The sequence below is a fragment of the Triplophysa dalaica genome, chromosome 1, assembly GCF_015846415.1.
Source record: "Triplophysa dalaica isolate WHDGS20190420 chromosome 1, ASM1584641v1, whole genome shotgun sequence".
Taxonomy (NCBI): domain Eukaryota; kingdom Metazoa; phylum Chordata; class Actinopteri; order Cypriniformes; family Nemacheilidae; genus Triplophysa; species Triplophysa dalaica.
The window spans coordinates 8,998,358-9,012,924 of NC_079542.1; the positions used below are offsets into that span (position 1 = coordinate 8,998,358).

Sequence of the window (14,567 nt, forward strand, 5' to 3'; positions counted from 1 at the left end):
GACTGAACACAAATCCCACTCATCAATCATAATTTCAAATAATTTCCAATTTGTTTTGACTTAGACATGACCAAAATTATGTTTGAATTGGTGAAATCTGCACCTTGTAGTTAGTCTGCCTATCTCCACCTTGTAGCAAATCTCCATAAAAGGGAAGGAAGGAGGCGGAAACCGGCAAACATTTAATAAAGTAATTTAAGAGCCGGCGGCCCCTCACGGACGACCGCCAGCAAACAAAACATGAACATAAATATAAATACAAACATAACATAAGTTCGGGCCCGGTCCTCTCTCCTCGACGGTCCGGTCGCTCGTTCCTTTTATATGCTCCCATCTCCTACGTGATTCGAGCCCGGTGTGCGCACAGCTGGCGCTAATTCACAATTACTCACCGGACTCGAACCACGGTCTCGCCCAGCCTACCCTACTACATACCCCCATCACCCCTCACAGGCCGGGGGGTACCCCCGCGACTGTGCAAGCTCCCTCCCCCTCCTTCGGGGGGGGTGGGGTGGGGGGTATGCAGCGACGTGACGAGACAACGGAGACGGGAGCCCTCGGAGCGACCGGAAAGAGAGAGGGGAGAGGAAAAAAAAAAGTTAAAGTCCGGTTCCCCGACATGCTGCCGCTCATTCCTCAACCAGCCGGAGTACTCTCCTTCGCGGTGCCTTGCGGTGGTCCTGGGGCTTCGGTGGACGGCTCGACCGTCCGCCCCCTGGCGGCCGGCGGTGGCTCCTCCTTTATCTGGGAGTCGGGGCGGGTTCCCCGTCCCCTGCTCCTCCCCCTTGGGCGGACGGACGCAGGCTCCGGCCTCTGGCAGGCGGTGGCCGCACTCGGCACTTCCGCCTCCTGCTCCTCCCCCTCGGGGGACGGACGCAGGCTCCGGCCTCTGGCGGACGGCGGCAACCCCCCCGCTCCCGCTTGGACGACAGCCACCCCACCTCGACCCAGGGGCGCGGCAGCAAAGGTCGCCGTTCCACCGAAGCTTTGACGGTGGCCGCACTGTGCACTTCCGTTTCCCCAGAGCCACCGCTTCGGGCAGCCACTGGCGGACGCCCTTCGTCCGCGCTGCCCGAACTCTCCGGCACCGCGAGGCCACTCAAAAGCGAGGACTCTCCGACAGCATGTCTCTCCTTCCTCCCGGGTTTCGGCACCAATGTAGCAAATCTCCATAAAAGGGAAGGAAGGAGGCGGAAACCGGCAAACATTTAAACATTTAATAAAGTAATTTAAGAGCCGGCGGCCCCTCACGGACGACCGCCGGCGAACAAAACATGAACATAAATATAAATACAAACATAACATAAATTCGGGGCCCGGTCCTCTCTCCTCGACGGTCCGGTCGCTTGTTCCTTTTATATGCTCCCATCTCCTACGTGATTCGAGCCCGGTGTGCGCACAGCTGGCGCTAATTCACAATTACTCACCGGTCTCGAACCACGGTCTCGCCCCGCCTACTCTACTACACACCTGTATGACACATTTAAGCCTATTTGTGGAATGGTTGCTAGAAAGATTGCAGGGCATCATGACATTGACAGGATAATCTGCCAATCCCTGTGATTTGAAGGCCCCGCCTACACTCAAGTGACTTTTCTCCTATATTTACCCCCTCATGTTCACATCATGCTTTAGGACCTCATGAGAATGCAGTGAACTTAGTAGAGGCATAAAATACACCAGTGTATGATTTTTTTTAAATGAATTTGTATATACATTACATATACTCACATCATAATTTTCATCAGTTGTTTTTCATCCAGACTTTGTTGAGGGGGTGCTGCCTCCCTTCACAGAGGAAACATCTTGGCAATTTAGCACTCACATTTCACACTCCCAAGTATTGCGTGAGAAAGAAACTATTGTTATGGAAAAAGCAGTACTGTTTGTTTTTGTGTTGAAATCATAGTGACAGCTTGTTCATGTCTCTTTTAGGGAACTACTGGGTGACGACTTCTCTGAGACTCACTATGAGAATGGCCTTCCCATCACCCAGACAAACAATCACACAGTAAGCAGGATTGAGATCTCTCTATCTTCTTTATGTCTTGCTCTCTCTTTCTCTCTCTCTCTCTCTCTCTCTCTCTCTCTCTCACAATTTCTCTCTCTATCTTTCTGTTTGTGTCTCTGTTTTCTCCCTGTCACTGTCGCTTCTCTACCTTCAGACTTGGGTCCAGGGTGTTTTGTTTTCATGACATATAAAGGTATTTTCTCTATTACAAAAGATAGTGCTGGCCTTCTCATGAATGTTTTAAGTATAATTGATGGGGTGAATCAAGCATATCTAGGTCATATCTAAAAGAAAACACCAATAAATTATATAAATGCGTATAAAATAAGTGAACCATACTTGGGTTTTTTCTTCCCATTGTGACATTGTTTTCATGATGGTTAAGGACATTTTCTCTCCTACACTGCAAAAAATGGCTTTCTTACTTCTTGCTTCCAGTAAAAATGTCAACAAATTCTTGAATCAAGAAGCATTTTCTTGATGACCAAAATCACCTACGAAAATAAGTCTTGATTTAAGCACAAATTCACTGAAATTTAATCTTTTTTTACTAAAAAGAAAGAAAAAAAATCTGTCAATGGGGTAAGAAAAAGAATCTTGAATCAAGGTTTACATTTTTCTTAGTCACACAATTCAAGATTATTTTTCTTACCCCATTGGCATTTGTTGCTTGTTTTAAGCACAAATTCACTGAAATTATATATGTTTTTACTGAAAACAAGACTTATTTTCTTAGGTCAGTTTGCTCATCAAAAAAGAAAAAAATGCACAATGATGTTGATTATCCTTTTTCTACTGGAGTGCTTTTTCTGTTTAACAGTAAACTGAAATATAAATGCATTATTAAATTAACGTTAATTAAAGAGATAGGCAAACCCAAAATTCTGTCATTACTCACCCTCTTGTCATTTTTAAACCTGTATGACTTTCTTCTGCAAAATGATAGTAGCCGAACAACGGCGGTGATGACAGAATTTCTAATATAATAGCTAACTATCCCTTTTAAAGCAATATATCAACTCCTATTATGGTGTACACTCTGCAATTTCAAAATATGAACGGTGTATTTTGGTTTGCATTCCAATAATGGCAATAAGACGTCTTTCCCTTCCATTTTAAACAAAGACGCAGAAATTGAAAGCTTTTGCAAGACTCACTAGTGTATATACATTTGATCAATATATTTTATATACAGTATATCTATATGTAAATGGTAATGTAAATGGGGCAATTAAATAAATAACTGCAAAAACAAACAAACACAAATAAACAGCCTTGCACAATGTAGGCAATATAATAGTGTAATGCTGGCAGTAGATATATTTTCTGTTATAAATAATTCTCTTGCTTCTGCAAAACATTCAAGGGCAAAAAGAGTCTGGGGAACCCATTCCGATATATTTTAGCTGAAAAAGGCAGATTTTGCAATGATAATTTATTGCTAGCTCTTGCAAAAAGTTTGGAAAACTTGTCACTTATACGCTTCTGTTGAATGCGGTGAAGTGCCAGGTTCTATCAAGGACGAGAGCAACGTGATATTAAAAAGTGTGAGTCGAAATATAAGACAAAATTGCCGTGTTTTTTTCCTCCGCCTGTCTTGTTTTGTTCCACGCATCTCCAAAATCTGACTTATTGATCAGACAGAAAAAGACCACAAAACCACGAGTGATTTTCCTCAGCTGTATGTTGCCTTTCCAGACAGTTACGAAAGATTGTCTTGGTTACGTATGTAACCTCAGTTCCCTGATGGAGGGAACGAGACGTTGTGTCGAGAACGACAGATGGGGTTCGCCCTTGAGAACCAATCAACTCTGACTACTATAGAAAAGGCCAATGAAATTTGGCGAATGCAATTTGCATGCCGGGCTCCGCCCCCGGAAATCCGGTATAAAAGGAGGCCGGCGTACAGCATTCACTTACCTTTGTTCTGAAGAGCCTGAGACCTCTCAAACTGCAGCAGAATACGATACGTGTTCGTGGCATAAGGGACACAACGTCTCGTTCCCTCCATCAGGGAACTGAGGTTACATACGTAACCAAGACGTTCCCTTTCTGTCGGTCTCTCGACGTTGTGTCGAGAACGACAGATGGGGTTGCCTATGGAAAACGCCACAACGCTGTATCGCGTCACAATCTCTAGCGAAGCGACGGTAACAAGCCTGGGCGTGTCATCTCGAAGCTTTCGTGAGACTGTAACCTTCCAGTGTGGTGGTCGGGGGGTTCCAGAGCTTTCTTGGAGAAAGATGGGTACAGCCCTGACCGGTAACTTTCACGGACGGGGCCTTAGCTCTCTATAGGCGAGAGGCCGTCCAGATCAGTTTACACCGGGTAAGCGCGACTCTTAATCAGAGAAGCGCTACAGAGGCCACCTCCTACCCGTGGGGAGGAATATGGTGGATATAGGTATGGTCTCGTCCTTGGAGGAGAACGCATGGAACGTGCGGACTGAGTAGTTAACCGCGAGGTGGAGGCCCACCTGGGGAAGCTCATGGGTTACCAGGAGTGGGAACCATTCTCATGAGGATACATCAGACGGAACAGCCCGAGGAGGGGGTGTTACAGACGTCCGGTAGCACTAGGTCCGGTTAGAGCTATCTGTGATAGCTCACATGGTATCCCGGCCTAAGGGGGAAGGCTGCTCTGCCCAGCCAGCCCCCAGGGGGTGCTTGTTTGGTGATGGATGGAATGCCTATTCTTAACCAGTGTCTGGGTAAGAAGGGAGGCTGGTGAGGTACCAGTTTCTTAGCGATGTGTTCGGGTAAGAAGAAAAGGTAAATAGCACACTGACCCAACCTGTTAGAGGGTGGAAAGGTGCTTTCGCAGGCATACGCCCCCCCGGATGCCAGTCCTACATGTCGCCACGCAGGACGTGGGCTGACACCGGGTTTACGCGAAGGTTGTTAACCCTTGCGAAGGTGTTTGGGCATAGCCCAACCCGCAGCTCTACAGATGTCTGCTAGAGAGGCGCTTCTGCCAGTGTCCAGGAGGTGGCTAAACTCCGTGTGGAGTGAGCCCTCACTGCCAATGGGCATGGGAGATTCTGAGATCGGAATGCCGTCGTAACGGCGTCCACGACCCAGTGCGCCAGCCTCTGTTTGGAGACAGCCTTCCCCTTCTGCTGTCCTCCAACAGACACGGAGCTGGTCAGAGCTTCAGAGCTCTGCGTGCGGTCCAGTACGTACTGGACACAACACTAATCGGGTTGGGTCTTCCTCCCCTATGGGGAGCGCCTGCAAGTTCACCACTTGGCCCCGGAGGGAGTAGTGGGAACTTCTTGGGCACGCATCCGGGCCTGGGTCTCAAGATAACGTGAGAGTTTCCAGGGCCGAGTTTAAGGCAATCCAGGGACACGGAGGATGCTCGGTGGTCCCCTACCCTCTTGAAGGAAGTGAGCGCCGTCAGGAGGGCCGTCTTACTCTATGAGGAAGATCGGAACCTCCGAGGGGCTCTTTGGGGGGCTCTGAGGCTCCCCAGGACCACTTAGGGTCCCAAGAGGGTATGGAGCGGAGATGAGGCGGATTTCGCCCTCTCGCTGCTTAGGAACCTGGTGACCAGGTCGTGTTGCCCTAGAAACTTTCCACCGACTGAGTCGTGATGAGTGGCAATAGCGACTACATACACTTTCAGTGTGGAAGGGAGATGTTAGTCTCCAGTCTCGTGAGAAGGGGAACACAATCCTGATCAAGCACCTCAGTGGGTCTTTCTCGTTGAGAAAGACACCAGGACGAAAAGAGGCACCGTCTAGAGGCGTGTAACCGCCTAGTAGATGGGGCCCTAGCCTGGGTGATGGTCTCAGCCGTATAGGGGGAGTAGCCATCTTAGGATCTTCTCGTCCCGTCTAGAGACCAGACATGGGTGTTCCAGAGGTCTGATCTGGGATGCCAGAACGTGTCCTTCCCCTGAGAGAGCAGGTCCTCTCTCAGGGGAATGGTTCAGGGGGAGTCGCTGTCCAGAGCATCGGCTCTGAGGCCAAGTGCGGTTAGACCGGTGTGGTGTAACCAATAACACTTGGTGCTCCTGCTCCCTGACCTTGCACAGAGTCTGTACAAGAAGGCTCCTGGGGGCGGGGAAGGTGTGCTTCCGCCCATCCCGCGGCCAGCTGTGCGCAAGGATATCCGTGCCGAGGGCAGGGACTATCAAGCGGGCAAATGGTGGTGTTACGGGAGGTGAACAGGTTTTACCTGGGCCTACCCGAACAGCCTCCAAATGAGCTGGACTGCACGGGGGTGGAGTCGCCACTCTCCACGAGGAATAAACTGGCGAGAAAGCACGTCGGCTGTCTAGTTCAGTTTGCCCGGGGTGTGTGGCCTGCAGGGAACGAGTCACCTGTTGACTCCACCGGAGGAGGCATCGAGCAAGTTGTGTTTAGCTGCTGTGTGCGAACGCCACCCTGACGATCTGTATTCGCTACAGCTATAGTGCTGTCCTCGGAACAGCACGTGCATGTCTCGCACGAGAGGCCGTAGCCTGCTCAGTGCAAGTAGCATAGCCCACAACTCTTGGCAATTGATATGCCAGCGCAGGCGGGGGTTCGTCCAACACCCCACCTGCGTGCCCGTTGCACACTACACCGCACCCCTGCAGGGAGACTTCAGTCGTCACCACGACCTGCCTCATAACCTGCTCAGAGGGACCTGAGTCCGTCGAAAAAGTCATAAAGACTAGGGGTTATGGTGCGTCGGCAGCAGGGCGGCATCACCATGCGCCTGCTGCCGGTGTGCCACGCTCTCCTCGGAACTCGACTCTGAAACCAGTGTTGGAACGGTGTCATGTGCATCAACTCGAGGGGTATTAACCCGCGAGGACGCCATGTGTCCCAGGAGCCTCTGAATTGTTTCAGGGGGACCGCTGTCTGCCTAAAATGTTCATTTCAGACAGTTCAACACTGGTTGGGCACAACTGCGGACAGGTGTGCCGACATGGTGACAGAGTTGAGTTCCATACCGAGAAAGAGGATGCTCTGCACTGGGGAGAGCTTGCCCCTCTCTTGGTTGACCTGGAGTCCCAATCGACCTAGGTGCCGGAGCACCAGGTCCCTTTGTGTACATAACAGATCTCGCGAGTGTGCCAAGATAGGCCAGTCGCTGAGATAGTTTAGTACCCGCTCGCCTTCCTCCTCTCAGGGAGAAAGGGCGGTCAGGGACAGACCGAAAGGGAGGACTCTGTACTGATATGCCCGCCTCTCGCACGCGAACCGTGGGAACGGCCGGTGTCGAGGAGGATCGAGACATGAAAGTAAGCGTCCTTCAGGTCGATTGCCACGAACCAATCTTGACACCTCATAGATGTCAGGACGCGCCTCTGTGTGAGCACCCTGAATGGCAGCTTGTGAAGGTGCTCTGTTCAGGGTACGCAGCCTTTGGGGGCAACCCGTCGTCTTTCTTGGGAACGATGAAGTGCGGGTGGTGACCCACTGAACATCTTGGTTTTGAGGGACGAACTCGATGCCTGTTTTGCCAGAAGGGTGGTGACCTCTACCCGAAGTACGGAGGCGTCCCTGCCTCTGACAGAGGGAGAGATGATGCCCCGAAACTTGGGTGAGTCTCTGGCGAACTGGATTGAGTAACCAAGACGGACCGCCCTCATTAGCCAGCGAGACAGTGTGGGCAGCTCTCGAGCTCCCAGGGACTGTGACAGGGTGACCAAGGGGACGGTCTGCTTCATCATTCCCACGGAGGGTGGTTCGTCGGCTGGCGGAGCTAACCATGTCGTGGGGAGTCCCCGGAGGGAAGGTTTGCTCCGCCTACTTACCTGCCTGGCGGGACAACGGCACGCACTGTCGGTTTGAGAGTGGTGACGGCTGTCGTATGTGTACGACCTCACGCCTCGCCAGGGTGTGAGGTCGGTTCGCCGAGCACAGTCCAGTGGAGTGTGCGATCGGCTGCAAGTAAACCCGGGGAGAACAGAAAACTCAGTGAGTAAGTGGGCGCCAAGCCCTAACAAGGGCCCGGCTTTGGTGACGAGGCAGGAGTCGTCCCGTACCGACCGATCAGAGCCGTGGCTGTGAAGGTTCGGGCCCGATGTTGTTCTCCCTGGGGTCTTCCCGTCAGTGTCCCTTCTCGCGAGGAGGTTGCTGACGGGGTGGAGGTTTCCCCCTCGACCTCTGCTTCCGGGGTGCCGCCTGTGGGGGCACAGGAACCGGAGCCGATGTCGAAAGGGTCCTGGGTTGCAGGGAAGCAGACGTCACGTGAGATCTCGGAGGCCTGTAGGCGGCCGAGTCGCGGCGTGAAAAAAATGTGGTTAATTGCCACTGTCTGCTTCGCCGTCAAAAAACTGCTGAGCGCAGTCCTCGACGGTGTTACCAACAACCCACCCTGCGAGATGAGTGCATCAAGAAAGCGGACTTCCTTGCTGTCACTCTTCTGCACAAGGTATAGCCGGGGGTGTCTCTCCTGGACCACTACCGTGGACATCGTCCGACCCAGGGCCCGTGCCGCCGCCTTAGTCGCCCGTAGAGCGCTGTCAGCGGTGGCACGGAGATCCTGCATTATACCCGGGTCGGCCTTACCCTCGTGGAGCCCTCTCAACGCCCTGGCCTGGCGGACCTGCAGGATGGCCAAGGCATAGAGAGAGGAGGCAGCCTGGCCCGCAACATCGCAAGCTTTCGACACCAGTGATGCCGAAGTCTTACGTGCTTTGGACGGTAGGAGTGGTCGATCCCCCCCCAGGTGGTAGCCGTCCGCTGCACAGGTGCACCGCAGGCGGACGTTCCACCCGGGGGATCTCGACGCAGTCCTTGGCTGCCTCACCATCGAGGGAAGTAAGGGAGCCAGAGCTGGTTTCACTGGAACGGTCCGTGAGTGGAGCGTTCCAAGTTTTACACGGCTCCTCATGCACCTCCGGGAAAAACATGGCACCCGGGGTGGGCGCGGTTTGCACCGCGCACCGACCTCGGGAACCACGTATCCCCGGGTTAGCACGGATGACATCACTTCTGCTTCCTCCTGAACTCGACCGCTGGGGGTGGAGTTTGGATTCGGCAGAGTCGGATGCCAGTCTCCCTCCGATGCTGCGAGCGACATCTCATCTACGTCACACATCGTTTCTGAGTGTGTGCGTGAGGATCCGGACGGTATGCCACCGCCGGTTGGGGAACGTTCAGAAGAGCGAATCGGGGTGCGATCGGCCCGTGAGCACTTGGCTGGCGGGTTTACGTTCGCAGAGTTCCCCATATCACTAACGCTGCTAACGTGGGTGGTCATCGGGGCCGTAGCCACAGATGTCACAGCCCGGGTAGCAGACGAAATGGTGGCTGGTTCCCGTAGGAAGACAGCCACCCGTGACCGCAACTTCTGAATGACAATCTGCCCGCAGTGCAGGCAGATGTGTCAACGAACGCTGCTTCAGTGTGCTGGACGCCCAGACACCTAATGCAGCGATCGTGTCCATCCCCCTCCTCGATGAGGGTGCCGCACCCAAGAGAACAGCGGGACATGCCGCGCTGGAGAATGCTCAGTCAGTCCTGAAAAGGACTTTTAGAAAAAATCTCTAACACCTCCAGAACCGCCGAGACGCCCAGGGGAAGGTCGCTGCAGGAAGGGACGATCCGCTGTAACACGTCGTAGCACCAGCGTGTAGTTGTAGAGGATTGAATCCTGAGTTGTACTCATGAGCGATGGCTCTGAAGAACAAAAGGTAAGTGAATGCTGCACGCCGGCCTCCTTTTATACCGGATTTCCGGGGGCGGAGCCCGGCATGCAAATTGCATTCGCCTAATTTCATTGGCCTTTTCTATAGTAGTCAGAGTTGATTGGTTCTCAAGGGCGAACCCCATCTGTCGTTCTCGACACAACGTCGAGAGACCGACAGAAAGGGAACTTGTATCCACACGCGGTCCCCGCACAAGCTCCGAGCTTTATAATTACGTCTCCATCACTTGACAAGACTTGATGGGAGAAAAGTCACACCCGTGATTATTTCTGAGCCCCTTTAACAGCTTCCAGCTGCCCCCTTGAGTGAGCAGCGCTGGATGGGCGTAAATCTCGCCACTGTGCAACAACACACAAAGGGCTTTTCAGGGGAACGAGCAGTTCACTTTACTCGCTGTGGAGATCACAGCGCACCGCTAGGCTCCCTGTTGTGATAGACAGGATAATTCGATCCAGAGAAAATCTTTAGGATTTCTCTTCCCTTAGAATATCAACATCTGCAACAGAAAACACGACAGTGATGGAGCCGTGATCCTGCTGGTTAACCGTGCATTACAAACAGAGTGAAATATTTGCCCTTAGGTGCCCACACCCGCACACAGAGGTTTAATTAGAGTCGTATTTATAACTTCATAAAAAAAGTCATTAAGCAAACCTTATTTCTATCAAATCAGAGAAAATCAAATATTCACGAGTCTTACAGCAGAAGATTAAACTGTCAGTGTGCTGCCTTCACATTATAACAGATCAGTTTTATGTCTTAGTACCGTTTATTGGAAATGAAAATATTTCTTGTGATGACATGAAATGATGACATGCAGCGACTGTGTGTGTAAATGTGGGGCAGTTTAAACCTACTGACAACCACAAAGAGGAAGGAAGAAGACAGGAAGAAAATGAAAATCTGCTGAGTTCAGAAACGTATATATATGGCCATTTCTTCTGTAGGTTACACGACTTCTAAAAAATAAACTCTTTTAAACCCACCTGACTGTGTAAAGAAACGTGGTGGAAATGATGTTTGTTCTATTATTTAGATAAAAATCTAATTCACTTTTGTCTAGGTACAACTGCACTCTTTTTGGGTTAAAAATAAACCAAAATTAAAGGTCAAGCAAGTTTATAAAAGCCATTGTTGAAAGCTCTCTTTACCTTACCCAACTTATAATTATATAAAATTTATAAATTGAGCCACGGAAAATGGAAAATGTTAGTTTGACATTATGAACCTATCTTTGTGTGTTGAAGTTAAAGTAACATGCAACAAATTGTATGTTTTAAACAAAGGTTACAGATTGCAAATTTAAAGGTCTAGTGTATGAAATTTGGCGCCATCTATTAGTGAGTTTGTGAATCGCAACCAGCGGATCAGTGCACCTCTCCCCCTCCCTTTCGAAGCACTACGGTGGCTGACACAGGACTAAGACGACACATTTTGTCTTCTTTGCTGAAGGAAATAACATATCCTCAAAATGCGCTCTGTAAAGTAGTTATTCCGTTTTGGGCTACTGTAGAAACAACATGGCGAATTCAATGTAAGGGGACTCGTGGTGTATGAAGATAGAAATAAAAACATAACACTTCATTATGTATGGTCTTTATACACCTCTGAAGACTATATGTATATTATGATAGTTATGTATATTATATTGCATTTCTGTCAATAGATCCTCCAAAAAATTACACATTGGAACTTTAAGGCTTTAAATCTGAAATGTATACATTTAAATATGTTCACACTTTTTGCACATATTAACCAAACCTCAGCATAAATGGAAATGATGAACGATTATTGATTTATTGATTTCATATCAAGGAAAGGTCTTCACTGACTAATTAGATAACAAGTACAAATATAAATGTGACATAGATGTATGAATCTTTATTTGTTTTACTTTGAGGATTGTTTATAATACATAGATGTAACAGATGTCATAGTACATTTCCTTACGATATATTTTCCAACACAGTCTTATTGTTACCTTTTATATACCAAGAACTTACATAACATGTCCAAAGATGAGAAAGCCTCCATTAGTTTGCAGCCATTTCCTGACATTTACAGCTTCTTTAGATACTGTATCTCATTATATGTCTGGATGATCCACAACCGGCGAGATTATCGGCCGTTATCTCCAGAGTCAATTGATTTGTGTGTCAACCGTGCTTGGCCATCCCTCTTTTTGCTTCCGGTCTGTTCAAATAAATTAACTAATTTCACGGTCTGACCGTTCATATAAGCCTTTTGTCTAATAGCTGAAAGCATATCAGTTGTACTAGTTTGGCTCTGTTTCAGTAGTTAAATGGAGCGATTATTTTCCAAATGTTCGGAAAACTTGGGAGGGGTGTTATACAACACTTCAGTGAAAAAGACCTAGACTAATTAAGTCCAATAAACCTGCTCACCAAAAATGTATCAAATATAATTGTGATTTACAGATGTAGTCTTTTTTGTATTAATTAGATAGATGTGCCATTAACTTTGTTTTGCTCGGTTTATGAACAACATTAATGCCCAAGTCTTTGCAAACTGCTGTATCGTATCTTTTGCATCTCTTTGGGATATTTTCTGTTTTTTCCTGCCTCAAATAATCGTATTCTCTTCCTTTATATGCAGGATCATTGCTTCTATCACGGGAAGGTCAGGGGTCATACAGATTCTTGGGTCGCTCTGAGCACATGTTTGGGAATGAGGTATGTTGTCCTACATAATTGGATTTTCTCGGGTCACTCCAGAGCACAAGCAGTTCAATTAATTTGGTCGTATGTCTTAGGAATGTTGATATACCAACGTGTGATACACATGCACAGTACTTGATTGTCTACTGATTGTTTTTGTTTATTACATTTTTCATCCACAATGGGAATCTTTCAAATACAGTTGATGCATTTGGAGAAAAATGGGCACATTGAGTGTAATCTAAATTATTTGCCAGTCAACCCTTTAGCGCCCCCAAATGTTTTTTTCTGTCGTTTAAACAACTTCGATCCAAAGTTGTTTAAAGATGAGACTTCATTAACATAACACTTTTTTGTCTTCTTTCTTCGTTTGAAATCGTTAGAAAATAAATTGGTAAAGATGTAAATATTTGTAAACCTAAAGATGTCCACATATCTACTTAAAGATTTTATTATTTGTCTTTTTATTTGTCTTTTTTTTCCATTACTGAACTTGAAAAATGTTTTGTCATAGGACAAAGGTCACCTAACTCTGTGTCCTGGTCCAACCGCTCTATCAGATCCCATAGACAATTAACCATAAATTCTAATGCACACTCATGGCGTGATGTAAAACTACTGAAATAATTTTTTTTACGATTTACTAAAATATTAATGCAGCCGATTCAGTGAGCTTGGACACTTTTGTTTAAATGTGTTTTATGAATAAGCAATGCTCATAAATAGTAACATCACTTGAAATGAATAGCATCTTGGACCCAGAAACGATATATTCCTTGCCTTATAAGGGACAGTTCACCCAAAAATCATGAGTTACAAATCTGTATACATTTCTTTGTTCTGATGAACACAGAGAAAGATATTTGGGAGAATGCTTATAAACAAACAGTTCTTAGACCACCATAGTAGGAAAAATGGCTTTATATACATTTCTTTGTTCTGTGAAACACAAGAGAAGATATTTTGAAGAATGTAGAAAAGCAAACAGTTCCACTTTGGACTACCATTGTATTTTCCCCTACTTAGGTAGTCAATGTTGAGCATGAACTGATTTGGTCACAATAATTCTTCCAAATATATTTCTCTGTGTTCATTGGAACAAACACATTTATACCGGTTTTGAACAACTCAAGAATGAGAATATGATGTCCGAAATTTTGGTTGAACTGTCCCTTCAACAACGGAGTACTTTATATCGAATACGGCTTGTAAATAGTGTGGGCCATTTTTCAATTGGCAGATTTTTGTGCTTCATTTCTTGAGAGTAAATGCTTTGGCCAGGATATTGGGATGCTATTGAATATAAGCCCTGATGACTAATACTGTAGGCCTTGCACACATTCCACATTAGGAGCTGCTTCCTGTCTGTGTATAAACAATTTCAGTCTTGAGTTTGTGTCTGTTCTCTATCTGAATAAACTGACTGCTTAGATACAAATCAAATATCTCTATTTCTTAAAGGTTATCACACACAATGCTGACATACTAATAAATCAAAGGTTTTGACATACATTGTCTCACAAGGCATGTGCCAAGGTGCTGGATTCATATATTCACCATAGCAGATAAACATCACAAAAAATATAATATGTTTTCATTGCTAAGGTAAATTAGTGTCTGTGATAACTTAAACACTGTAACATGTAAGGGGATGAGCCACATGTAGTGAACTCCATCAGGTGGAAATCCTTTTAATAAAAATGCCATGAGATGATGCCGGAATCATTAGTTAATAGAAATCTGTAAATATTTCCGAATGTTTTCAGGTCATGCAGCAGCTGCAGACCAATATATGAAGCAAGGTTTATGCACATTTATTTTGGTATTTTTGCTTTTTGAGGATAATTAATTGTAGACAATTTGTAAATGTTGCAGAATCATTCAAATATTCCTTCCAATATAAACTAAATATTTATATACAGTTAATAATATTGGTAACTATAGTTATACTGTAGATGGTCTGCTAATCTAATTTGGAATAGTAAAAGCTCTTATAATAGAGGCAGAAAATAGATGAAATGCATTATCATGAATATGTCAGCCATCACTTTAGGCAAAGTTATAAATGATGTTTAAACAAAAATGGCTTAATTCTGCATGAATCATAAATTGAAGTAGAGAGCATGTGTTGACTACATGGTTGGTTAAATTTTGAATGTGGAGGAACCGTGAAGCTTCTGTTTACTCTGGAAAAGAGTCTGAAACCAAAGACCAGCCGTTGTTGAGAT

The 14,567-nt window shown here is 46.9% G+C and overlaps 1 protein-coding gene across 1 annotated transcript in view; it reads left to right on the forward strand.

Annotated features, from left to right (window-relative positions):
- The window catches only part of adam19a (ADAM metallopeptidase domain 19a), an 86,685-nt gene that overhangs the window by 40,134 nt on the left and 31,984 nt on the right, over positions 1–14,567 (forward strand). The window contains 2 exon segments of the mRNA XM_056749588.1: positions 1,936–2,011; positions 12,278–12,354. Coding sequence (XP_056605566.1) covers positions 1,936–2,011; positions 12,278–12,354 — 153 coding nt within the window.